The sequence below is a fragment of the Poecilia reticulata genome, chromosome 22 (genome assembly GCF_904066995.2).
Source record: "Poecilia reticulata chromosome 22, P_reticulata-male-v2, whole genome shotgun sequence".
Taxonomy (NCBI): domain Eukaryota; kingdom Metazoa; phylum Chordata; class Actinopteri; order Cyprinodontiformes; family Poeciliidae; genus Poecilia; species Poecilia reticulata.
Genome location: NC_088851.1, coordinates 11,432,686 through 11,444,668, shown reverse-complemented (window position 1 = coordinate 11,444,668; position 11,983 = coordinate 11,432,686). Strand labels below are relative to the sequence as shown.

Here is an 11,983-nt window from a genome sequence, read left to right as displayed (position 1 = left end):
TCATTATCTTACTTATTTGTGCCAAGTACACGTTTCCCCTCATTAGCGCCCTCCAGTGTCCGCTACAGATACCAAGCAACTGACACTGTTCAACATCAGTGTGAAGATGGCGGAGGGTGAATTGAACGTGGATAGTCTCATCTCTCGGCTTCTGGAGGGTAAATTAATCTCTTAAATTTATATTGTTATACAGGAGTAAAGCTTCGGACTCTCTGACTCGGCTCAAAAATCTTCAGCACGTTAGTAACGGTCCCGGTTTTTTTCGCAGGCAACTGTTAGCAGCTACTGCTAATGTCAGCCATTGGTACCGTTGTATCCCCCGGCTAGCTGCGACTAGCGTTACCGTTAGCTGCCTGGTCGTGTTTATAAACAGTCAGCGGTGAACGCCTACATGTCTCCATTGGCGTAGTTTTATGTGAGGCTGTAGATATTTGAGATACATAAGTCTTGTTTTTTCCCCAAGCATGTAAATGTATTTTGTAACGTGAGGTTTTATTAGGTTTTGAACCCAATTTATTTTCTTAACCGTTAACGTTCACGAGGAGGGGCAGGGACGTTTCTGCTTTGCCTCGGGCAAATTGTTTGACACGGCCCTGTTACTAACAGGTGGAAGGCAGCACATTATAACAGAGAAAAAAAAAACGGCAGCATTGATTGTTAGCTTTTCTGGAGCGGGGGGTTTCAGCTGCACTTGCATTTTGCATTCATATATTTATGCTAACTCTGATACAACGGTTTCTGACCTAATTTATGCTGGGAATATATATACACCCTAATTCTATGGAAGAAGTATTTTGAGGAGAGAACGAGCGAAGTTGCACTTGCTTTTAAACAATAAAATGTGTATCGATGTATTTTTACTTGTATGCATTGTGCGTGGGCCAGAACTCAATATATTACTATCTTGATCAAAAATATGCTGGTATCACAGTAGATGTCTATAATACCTAATTATGTTTGCTTTAAAACAAATAAGATGTAGAAAAACATATCCTGCAGCAAAAGAATACATTTAACTACCAAAATATAGAAAAAAAACTGAATATTATACGTGTTTTTCACTAACTGCTGGTAGCTCTCCATGTGTGGTGTTAAAACTACATTAACTTAATAACATGCTCTGTTCCCACTCAATGACTGGCATGCATTCACGCTCTACTTGCCAGTGATGTATTCGGCCAGTTGGATGAACTTTCACTGTCCTTAATGCCTACTCCTGATGTAGATTTTAATGACCTAGATTTTAATGCACCCTGTGATGGTATGCCAACCTGTCCAGTGTGTAACCCAACTCTCACTCAGTGACCATTAGTGATCCTTCAAGAATAAACAAGTATAGATAATGGATATACAGAATAAATATTTAGTAGTAGTTGAATGATATATCATTGAAAGGAGAAGGGATGGAGAAAGCTCGTTGTTGGAGCACTTTCTTTAGAGTTTATATTATAGGAATATGAAAACGGTAACTGGCCTGCGCGTACAAAAAAGTTCAAACTTTTTCTTTTTCTTTGACTAGATCAGGTCTAACAACTGAGATTTGATAAATACATTGATATTTTACAGCCTGGAAAGTTCAAAAAAGCATTTTTGGTACCAAATGTATAACAGTATGAACATACAATGGTTTAGGTTCACTATCAATATTTGCATTATTTTTATTGTTGGTAGTCGTAGTAGGAAGTGCATCACTCTCTCACGAACATATTCATAATGTCTTGTATATCACATTCATAAATTACGACACAAACTAAATATGCCATTTAAAGTTCAAAATGAAAGGTTTGTCATTCTGACTACAGAGAGGAATAAAACTGTTGCTGCTAATGTATTGTCATCCAAGCGGTCTTGCCAAGTACAAGTAAGCTCTCTGGTACCATGGCGTTAGTCCAGAGAAATCCAACTAGCTGGTAAGAAGTTAAACAGACCACACCATTCTGAAGGCCCAAACATCCAGCTGAATGTTTACATTTGTAGCATTAGGCAGCTGCTGGAGGAGAGGACTGCTCTTGTGTTCATTTTTACCAAGGTAATTTTTTAAGACGAGTAACAAATTTTACTCTTTCTGTATAGAGGTTAATTCATGAAGCTGAAGGTAAAGAACAAAACAAAACTGAACTCTGAGTGAGAGCGCAGATCTAAAACGATAAAATAAAATCTAAAACACAAAAAATAATGTGTCTCTTATTTTTTTTTCCCCAGAGTTTCTTTGTGTGCGTACTTAACGGCTGGTCTGTTTTTGTTTCACACTTGGTTTGTAGGTGTGTTTTGTGATCAAGCTGCAGTGATTCATGCTTTCATACTCTCACACTGCCTTTAAGTTGTCCACATATTTGTAAAAATTCATAAGAACACCAGAACATAAATTGGGACATTTCAGAGTTGGACTTTTTTTTTTTTTTTTTTTTTTTTTTTGGCCTATCCTTAAAATTGCTGTCAGAGTCTGGGCTCACATCCACTTTTGAATGTACCAGCTTCATGGAACACTACTTGACCACTAAGGCAAACTCATCCGTCCTTGGCATACTTTCCTTCTGCATCTGTGACACTGTTGGATGGACATGGCATATTTAGGGCTCCCACAATTATAGATTCCTATTTTAGGATGTGATATATTAAAAATACTTTGTTGACCTTGTGTTCATGCTACCTTGGTTTTAAGTTGTCCCCAATATATTATTTCCTCCTTTTACATTGTTTATAAATTATTTTTTAGGTGTATTTAAACCCTTGTTTTTGTCCTTTTGCCTTTAAAAAAAAATTCTGTTTTCTATTTGTCTTTCAGCTAATATTACCAGGCACTTTAGCTGTTTTCAACTCATTGACTAGCTGTCATCGACTTTGAGATTATTTTTCTTTTTAGTCTAATAAAAGATTTTATTTATTAGTAGCAGGTATTGCGATTTCTGATTATTATTTTTTGGACTAGTTCAATTATACAATCTAATTTGTTTAACCTTTCTTCAAATTCAAGAAGTAACCAACAAAAGTAATTCAAAGGAATAAAAAATGATGCACATGTTTTGATGGAAGTAATTACTTAAATCCAAAAGAAAATGAGGGGTTTCAAGTCAAATGCATCAAATTTTCTTAACCTTTGAGGTTTTCACTAAAATCCCAGAGAAGTGATTTAAATGACATCGATGCCTTCGCAGACCAAACAACGCGAGTGTTTTTAGCATTGATTTATTAAGTGAACAGATAGAAACTCAAAATTGTCAGCACAATCAGAGTAGAATAAGTGAAAACTATCCTACTGATTGTTTCATCGCTAATCGCTATTAAAATTAATTGAAAGCAGCGCCACTTTACCTATAAACACTGATTTACTAAGCGCAGCACACAAACTGCTGTGGTTTGTGAGAGTCCCAAATCCTTGTCAACACTTCTGTTCGGCTTTTGCCACTGGGTGATCTTATAAACCTAATCTCTTCTAAAAGTGCCAGTCTGCAGAGTGCCACTGCAAACAGTGTTAAAGCCGAGCAGGCTAAGCACCCGAGCTTGGCTTACTCTGTGCTGATGAGGTCTGGTAATGAGCCCTAATTCTGCTTCATGTTGCGTGTTGGATTTGGATGCAAAGTAGATGGCTAATCACACACGCACACAAAAAAAGAAGGATAATGTTTAGCACCAGCTTTGAAATGTTTTGGGTTATCACATTCATTATCTGTGCATGTTTTTTTTAAATGTTTAATTTAATGTCTAACCCTTGTGACACTTTCAATTATATGACTAAGCATAATGCGGCAATGAGAAAATTTCAGTGCTTTAGTTTAAATGGGATGATTATGTGGGTGTAGATTAAATTGAACAGAAATGTTTTTTCTAAACCCGTCTGCACATACGTAGTTTACTCTTTCTCTCTTGAACTTGTTTTTCTATATCATAGACTGTTAGAAAAACACAAATAATAATGGATGTTACTAAGGCTTGCTTTCCTTTCTTTGACTTTTAAGTGGGCGTCTTACTGTAAGGGCACACACAGATACTTAGTAGTTACGCAATTACCTGCTTATGGACTTGTTCATGTCTGTTTTTTATTTTAAAGAAGGTCGACAAAAGTTAGATTATAAAAAATTTAATTTAGAACTGAGCAATACAAGTAATGGCTTGGTATGGCTTTCTGATAAGAAAAATATGCCGGAAGAGAGTACAAATAAGATCAGCAAAATAGTAAAATGTTCCTCCAATGCAGTCGCCACATTTCTTTTATTTTATTATGTAAATAATCGCCACCTGATTCAATGGCCGACTGCAGCCAGCGTTTTGTGACTCTCGCTTTTCTTCTCGGTGTTCTAAGACGGGTCACAGTGCCATAAAGCAGGCTTGAGCTCTCAGTGGAGCTACAGCGCCAACGCCGCCCACACTGTGGCTGAAGATGTTTGCTCCTCTCACAGCCTCAGCTCCAGGTTCCTAAAGTATGGCTGTGATCACTTATGAGCTGCAGAATCATTACACCCACAGTTCATCTGCTTACAAGACAGCTTTTTGTGATTCTGCTTGAAGTGTATTTTCTCCTTAGGTAACTTGTGCTTCCACTGCAGCCTCCTTTTCATGTTTCTGATGCTGCCCCTGCTGCTTCCCGAGAGCAGACCCATGATAGAAGTCGGTCTCACTGACAGTTTTGTTTTGCTTCCGCAGTGCGGGGATGTCGTCCGGGAAAGATAGTCCAGATGACCGAGGCAGAGGTCCGTGGCCTTTGCATCAAGTCCAGGGAGATCTTCCTCAGTCAGCCAATCCTGCTGGAGCTCGAGGCACCTTTGAAGATTTGTGGTGAGTGATTTGTTATTTTTATGTTTTAAGATTATAACTGCTGAGTGGCATTGGCCAGACCTGAAAATCTGAAAGGCCTCTAAACAAAATAAACAGTATTTTCTGGTTCCGTGTCTGGTACAGCACAGGATTAAACTTCGGCAGGTTCTGTTAATTTTTCAGTTTTGGTTGCTTTATACGCAACCTATTTGGGTACGAAAAACAGTCGCCTGTAACAAAACGTCAGTTGGGAACTCCCTTTGGGAGGACCCGGCGTAGCAGATAACAAGAAGGCTCATGGATTACATCATAGTTTTTACCTTCAGTCCGCTTTAGAAATGTTGGCAGCATCTTGTAAATCTCAAATATCAGGGTCTACTTTCTCTAGGAAATAATGTTGAGTACCATATTTTCCGCATTATAAGGCGCACCTAAAAACCTTCAAATTCCTTAAAAGCTGACAGTGCGCCTTATAATCCGGTGCGTCTTATTTATGGACCAATATTGAGCCACAACATGTCTAGCAACTACAGTAAGCAGCCGCCGACTTCATTTTCCCCCGTAGAAGAAGAAGCGCGCGGTGTATGCTGGGATAGTTGTCAGAAAGCTGGTTTGTTAATAAAGTTTGATAATACATTTAAAGCCAGGGGGGCGGGGCAAGAGAGACGGAGACTGTGGCGGCAGCGTGTCAATTGGTCTGTCTTACCCAGAAAGCAGTTAGGCACAATATCGCAACACCAACACAGTGAGTGAAACAACGACTGGGGCAGCCTACTATATAAAGTACTCGTGGACCATTTCTTTACAAATGTGGATGTGAAATAAGAGTATGGAACAAATTGGCAACCCAAACTGAAGTGTCTTTTCTATGCGCCTTATAATGCCTTATATATGAAAAAAGTTTTAAAATAGGCCATTCATTGAAGGTGCGCCTTATAATCCGGTACGCCTTATAGTGCGGAAAATACGGTAACTCTAGTCATAAATTTAAAGCACTGAAGACAATTTAAAATGTCAACGTTTTATTTATATGGCCCTTGTTTAATATGAGGTCCTGTTTGTCTGTGTTCACTCTCACGTGTGGTATGATGTCATCTGTGCTCCTAATGTAAATAATTCTGAAAAAGAAAAAGAAAAATGCATTAAATGCTTTTTTTTTTTTTTAACAGCTAAAAATTATTTACCCTAATCATAATAAGTGTTTAAATTCAAATGTTTTTTTAAAGGTTTTGTTGGTTCTAGTGGCTTTTATTTCATAGTGAATTGACAGGAAAGTGGGTAATGAGAGAAGGGAGAAGACATGCAGCAAAGGTCACCAGGCCGGAAATCGAACCTGCGACGGCCGTGTCGAGGACTAAGGCCTCCATATTGTGCTTAACCCCTGCGCCTCCACAGAATCCCAACGCTTTACAAAGTTTAAGATGATTTTTTTTTTGTGGTTCCACCTGACGAACCATAAAAATGTTTGAAGATGTTTGCTCCTCTCACATTACTGACAGAAGAGCATCCTTGTTAAAAACTATAATTGGCAGTCCAATTTCTCTTGGTAGCTATACTCTCCAGGCTCCAACATTTTACTAAAGGGACAAAATATATGTAATATGGATAACAAAAAAATTATTGCCTCATATGCAAACATTTTCTGCTTTTTTTTTTCTTCTCTTTGTGCCATAAAGGTTTATTTTAAATAGTGTTTGCTCAGTTCTTCTAGCATTAAAAGCCACTGACAAATGAAGTTGTTGTATGTTGTTTTGCTTTTATTCACATTGCAGTATTTCTTGGAACCTTGTCCTGAAATTGATTTGCCCTACAAAGCCTCCGAAGTAGTAAACAGAATACAAAACAGCAGGATCGGTCTCCGTGCAACTTATGTTCCACTTTAATCAAACATTCACTTTCCGTGCGGAATTAGTTTGCAGATGCCTCTTCTTGAAATCCAAAACGACTCTGAGGCGTTTGTAGGAAGTCTCCTAGTCTAAGTGCACCCCAGAGATCCTGTTTATGCTTTGTTGTTGTTGTAAAGCTACTGCAGGTTTTGCATTATGCATTCCTTGTATGTTGGTCTGTAATTTAAATAAATAAAATGCATTAAGGTTTGTGATTGTAAAATGACAAAATGTGAAAAGTTTTAAGATATATGGATATTTTTCACAAATCCTTGTAGACGCCATTAACTGAATTTAGAAAACACGTTTTGACATTGAAGTGATGGGTGCACTGAAAGGCGGACTCCCTGTGTGCAGAGTGCAGTCCACAAAGCCTGGTCTGCACAGCCTAGAGCAGCAATTTATTTATTTGAAACATTCCAGAATTTTCTTATGTAACCAAGCTATGTATTTCAGTTTTGGAAGATATTCTGTGTGTAGTCTCTATTTTTAATTTGTTTTTCAGAATTATTTGTTGTTCAGGTATTTCCACGAGGGTTGTGCTTTTTGGATAGAAATGAGACATTCAAAACGGCAACAAAAGAGGGTTAGGTTGCATTTAAATTCTAGTAGGCAGAGTAACATTATATAGCCATATATCTTCTGTTGCCAGCTGTGGTTTGGGTTTGGTTGTGTAAAACACCAATGTGCCCTTTGAAATGCTAAAAAATTGTTATCCCTATCGGTTTCATGAGCTCAAATAAAATACATGTTTCTGTTTTAGTTGCTTCTCTTAGATTTTAATTTGCATTTAGTGTTATCTTGTAATGAAACACTCCTACCAAAAGACTGTGGCACGTAAATTCAGTTTCCTTCTATGTCACAATGAAGCCAGTAATTGTTGTTCTTCTGTGGTTTAGACCTCTTCAGTCATCTGTGCCTGCACCACTTAGCCAAAATTAGAGCAACCCTTAAGTTGGCGCAAGAGGATATAAAAGGAAGCAGGTCTTGGCCGAGAGATGATTCTCCCCTGCAGAGACTTGGTGCTTTGCTGGGAGCTTCTACAGCTCATCTGGGTTTCATGAAGGTCAAGGATGAAAGCTGTTGTTGGTCTTAAACCCTGAGAAAACAGTTAAAGTTGGGGTTTGTCTAATTGCGAGGTGGATTATGTGTGCTTCCTTTTTTACAAATGGCTTTGATTGTGATGGATGTTTGTCTCCGCTGTGCCCCCTTTTCCACAGCCTCCTTTGTCGATCTAGTGGCCACTGTCATTACACCAAAGAGAAAGTATCTTTTTTTTTTTCTGCCACACTTTCATGTTTTTCAGATCAGGAAAAAAATTTGTTAAAAACAGAAAGCTGTTTTAAATGATTGATTTATTAAGTCAATTCGACTATCCACATCAACCTGGTCTAATGCGGAACAAGTGATTGCCCCGGAAGCATAACAGCTCATGCCGTCCTTTGCATCAACATGTTTTCAATAACCCACTGATTTAGAATTTCAAATGACTTTTCTTGGCAGAATTACACACATTAAGCCACTATGGGTAGTTTTTAAGTCTGAACAGCCTGTTTAAGATGCAAATCTGAATCAGATTGATGTTCAATGAGTCGGTCTCTGGTTCGGCGGAGCTTCTGGTTCGGCGGAGGTAAAGACAGACTTGTGTAAAGTCGTGATGACGCCCCGCTTTGCCGTCACTTGCAGAGAATCACGTTACATTGCTTAGCCAATCAGTGCTGCGGAGGAGCACTGATTGAAGGAACTCCACTCTCAGCATGAATTTGAACTTGTCTTTATTTACTTCAGCAAAGCTCAGTTTTTACCTAATTCTGTAGCTTTCGGTGTACTTCTAAATCTGCTCCTTGGTCGCATCTTTTCGGGGTTGCTACTGCCTCTAGTGGCGTGGGGGTGGTAACACAACTAATATAATTACATTACTAAATCAGAATACCGCAAAGTCTTTATTATTTATTATTAATTTTTCATTCTCTTAAGGATGTAGAGCAAATTAAATGATCTAAACAAGACCTTAAAGTGGTTCCATTTTCTCTCGAAGGCCAACCTGTTGAAACTGTGGCAAATTTTAAATACCTTGGGTCGTTCCTGGACAGTCAGCTCAACTTTTCTGAAAACACTGACTATATTTTGAAGAGCTGTTCTCAGAGACTCTACCTTTTAAGAAGACTTGGTGATCCTATATCTTGAATTTGGGGGTGGGGGGAATAATGTTTTATTTATCACTACAGAAGGGTTCAGTGAATGCGCATATGAAACCGGGTGGGTTCGGTACCTCAAAAAAGGTTAAGAACCACTGGCTTAAAGTCATAAAATCATAAGGTTTCTTTGTAGAGACCAGAGTTCATTGTTTCATAAATTGCAGCAAGTCATCCCAGTTTGTGGAAAATATTTGCTCTCACTGGGGTTTACCGGAATACAAACAGCTTAGAAATGACTTTTTAACCCTTCTTACCATGACGCATGTCAATGATTTTGCTTACTTTTGCCACTTAGGGCCAGGATGGGAGAGAGTTGTTTTTTTCTAAATATCTTCTGAAATTTGCTTTTTTATCTACTCGGGTAGATAAAAAAATATAAAACTGATATAATCTGTGTTTGCTCTGAAACAAATGTGTGTTTATAAAAGCCAAAACAAAAAAAATATATTTTTCTCAGCACTATGTACATTATGTACATCCAGATTTTTATATAAAGCGAAACGAGTGCATGTGAGTCCATGAATGAAATTTTAAGAACTGTTTCTTTGATACCTTGTTTCAAAATCTCTGGATGTCCTCTTGTTGTGTTTTACCAAACTATAAGCTTTTGTATTTTTGGTTAAGCTTCAATGAACAATATTCCAGTAATAAAATCCCTGCTGTACACTTTGCATCTGACCCTCTATTTAGGTGACATCCATGGGCAGTACACTGATCTCCTGAGGCTGTTTGAGTATGGTGGCTTCCCTCCAGAAGCAAACTATCTCTTCCTGGGTGATTATGTGGACAGAGGGAAGCAGTCCCTGGAAACCATCTGTCTGCTGCTGGCCTACAAGATCAAATATCCAGAGAACTTTTTCCTGCTCCGAGGAAATCACGAGTGCGCTTCCATCAATCGCATCTATGGCTTCTATGACGAATGTGAGCGAATTCATATGGGGCTACAAATATCTCTGAAAAGCGCAAAAATATTTAGTTCCTAAGATGTGTGTTTGTGCATTTGCAGGCAAGCGCAGGTTCAACATTAAGTTGTGGAAGACCTTCACAGACTGCTTTAACTGCCTCCCCATTGCTGCTATAATTGATGAGAAGATCTTCTGCTGCCACGGAGGTGAACGTCTACTGCAGATAGGCAGTTGAATTTTTGTTTTTGTATGTATTCAGTACAGCCAATCAAAAGCTGATGTTTATTTTCCATGTCAGGGCTTTCACCTGATTTGCAGTCAATGGAGCAGATTCGCAGGATCATGAGACCGACGGACGTGCCAGATACAGGTGCTGCTTCTATCTGCATACCCTTTGTGCTTGATCAATTTTATTCACATTCCATCTTGGTATCCATACCTTGCAAATCTTTCAATCTTTCTACCTCGACGTGCTCGTTTCAGGCCTTCTGTGCGACTTGCTGTGGTCGGATCCGGATAAGGATGTGCAGGGCTGGGGAGAGAATGATCGTGGCGTCTCCTTCACCTTTGGGGCTGATGTGGTCAGCAAGTTCCTAAATCGCCATGACCTGGACCTCATCTGCAGAGCCCACCAGGTAATTAGAGATGGAATCTGAACGACCTGCATGTAAGCATCATCGTTTCACTTGACTCGTTTCAATTGCCAGTGCCAATAAGAAAATCTTGTGCAAGCTGTATTAATGGTAGTGGATATGTGTTCCCTGGTTTCTACCTCCATTTCACCTCTTCTTCCCTAAGCACTATGCATTCAAGAACCCAGTAATGGTTAATCTGTTTTGCTTGGTTGAATTGCTACAGTACTCTCTAAGTATATATATCTTTTCTATGCATTGTCACTTTGTCAATTTTTTGGACCAGTACAAAGTAGTGCATAAATATTTGGAAATAAAGATTTGTTTTCCCATACTAATAAAAATCTGAACATGTGGAGTACATTTGTAATTTGTAGAAGAATCTTTCACTGACATTAGAGCTGCAAGTTTTTGGGGTACGTTTCTGCCAGCTTTACAAAACCAGAGACTGGAATGTTTTCTTGTACGTAATTGCCTGTTGATCTGGTGGGAAGTGTCTTCAAACATTAGTCTTAATGTCTTGCTTCAGATTCACAACAGCAGGTTTCACTGTTGTCATGGTGTGTCCAGGGAGATGTGCTTTGCACATTGACAAAATTGTTTGGGTTTGGTCTCATCTGAACAGAGTATCTTGCTTCCGTGTTTGGCCTTTCTTTAAACAATAACTTTTTTCAACTCGTCCGTAAAGGCCAGAGTATGGAGTGCATAACAAACAGCAATCATGTCAACAGATTCTCCCTCCTGCGTAGTACATCTGAATTTTGTGGCTGTGTCATGACAAAATGTGAAAAAACATTCAAAGAATACTTTTGCAAGATACCTTGCATATAGTGCGATGTGTGGAGTTGATTGGAATATTTCTGAGGTGGTTTAGTAAGCTCTACCCTGACAGCACAGTTAGTTTGTGAGAGTAGCTGAAGATCTGTTTATTGATCGCTGTGGGCGTTGGAATAACACCATGTGTCTTAAAACAGGTTGTGGAGGATGGATACGAGTTCTTTGCCAAACGCCAACTGGTCACACTTTTCTCTGCTCCAAACTACTGCGGGGAGTTTGATAACGCAGGCGGCATGATGAGTGTGGATGAGTCGCTCATGTGCTCCTTCCAGGTAGTCAAAGAGCAATTGGAGATGTGATGGGTTTTGTTTAGTTTTTTTTCCCCAAACTGATACGTTATTGCAGAAATAATCACTCAAATATCAACTCTGTTTTCTTAAGATCCTGAAGCCCTCCGAGAAGAAGGCCAAGTACCAGTACGGCGGCGTAAATTCTGGTCGGCCTGTGACCCCACCCCGCACCACCCAAGCTCCCAAAAAGAGGTGAACACCCAACTGTGGCTTGTCCCCACTCCTTGTCATTTTGTCCATTCCAGATCTGCCTTCATGGCGTCCCCACAACGCCCCCTAGAAGAGAGAAGATACGGGGGTTGTCTGATTGTCCAAATCCTCCACTCCTCCACTCAGCCAGCCTTTCGTCAACATCACTGACAGCTCTTTTCTTAATGTGTACGTGTATATAAATTTGCTGTGACTCATCAGTTGGGTTGTTTTGCCTTTAAATTTGGATTTTGTTTGGTTTTGTTTTTGAAAATATTAAAAAATTAACCTTAA

At 39.1% G+C, this 11,983-nt stretch overlaps 1 protein-coding gene across 1 annotated transcript; it reads left to right on the top strand.

Moving 5' to 3' along the window:
• Positions 1 to 9: 9 nt before the first annotated feature.
• Positions 10 to 11,983, top strand: LOC103458750 (serine/threonine-protein phosphatase PP1-beta catalytic subunit). Its single transcript, XM_008399773.3, has 8 exons — positions 10 to 158; positions 4,642 to 4,773; positions 9,527 to 9,757; positions 9,843 to 9,947; positions 10,040 to 10,111; positions 10,225 to 10,376; positions 11,348 to 11,482; positions 11,592 to 11,983. Exons 1-8 carry the CDS (start codon positions 107 to 109, stop codon positions 11,694 to 11,696), a joined length of 984 nt encoding a protein of 327 aa, XP_008397995.1. The 5' UTR covers positions 10 to 106; the 3' UTR covers positions 11,697 to 11,983.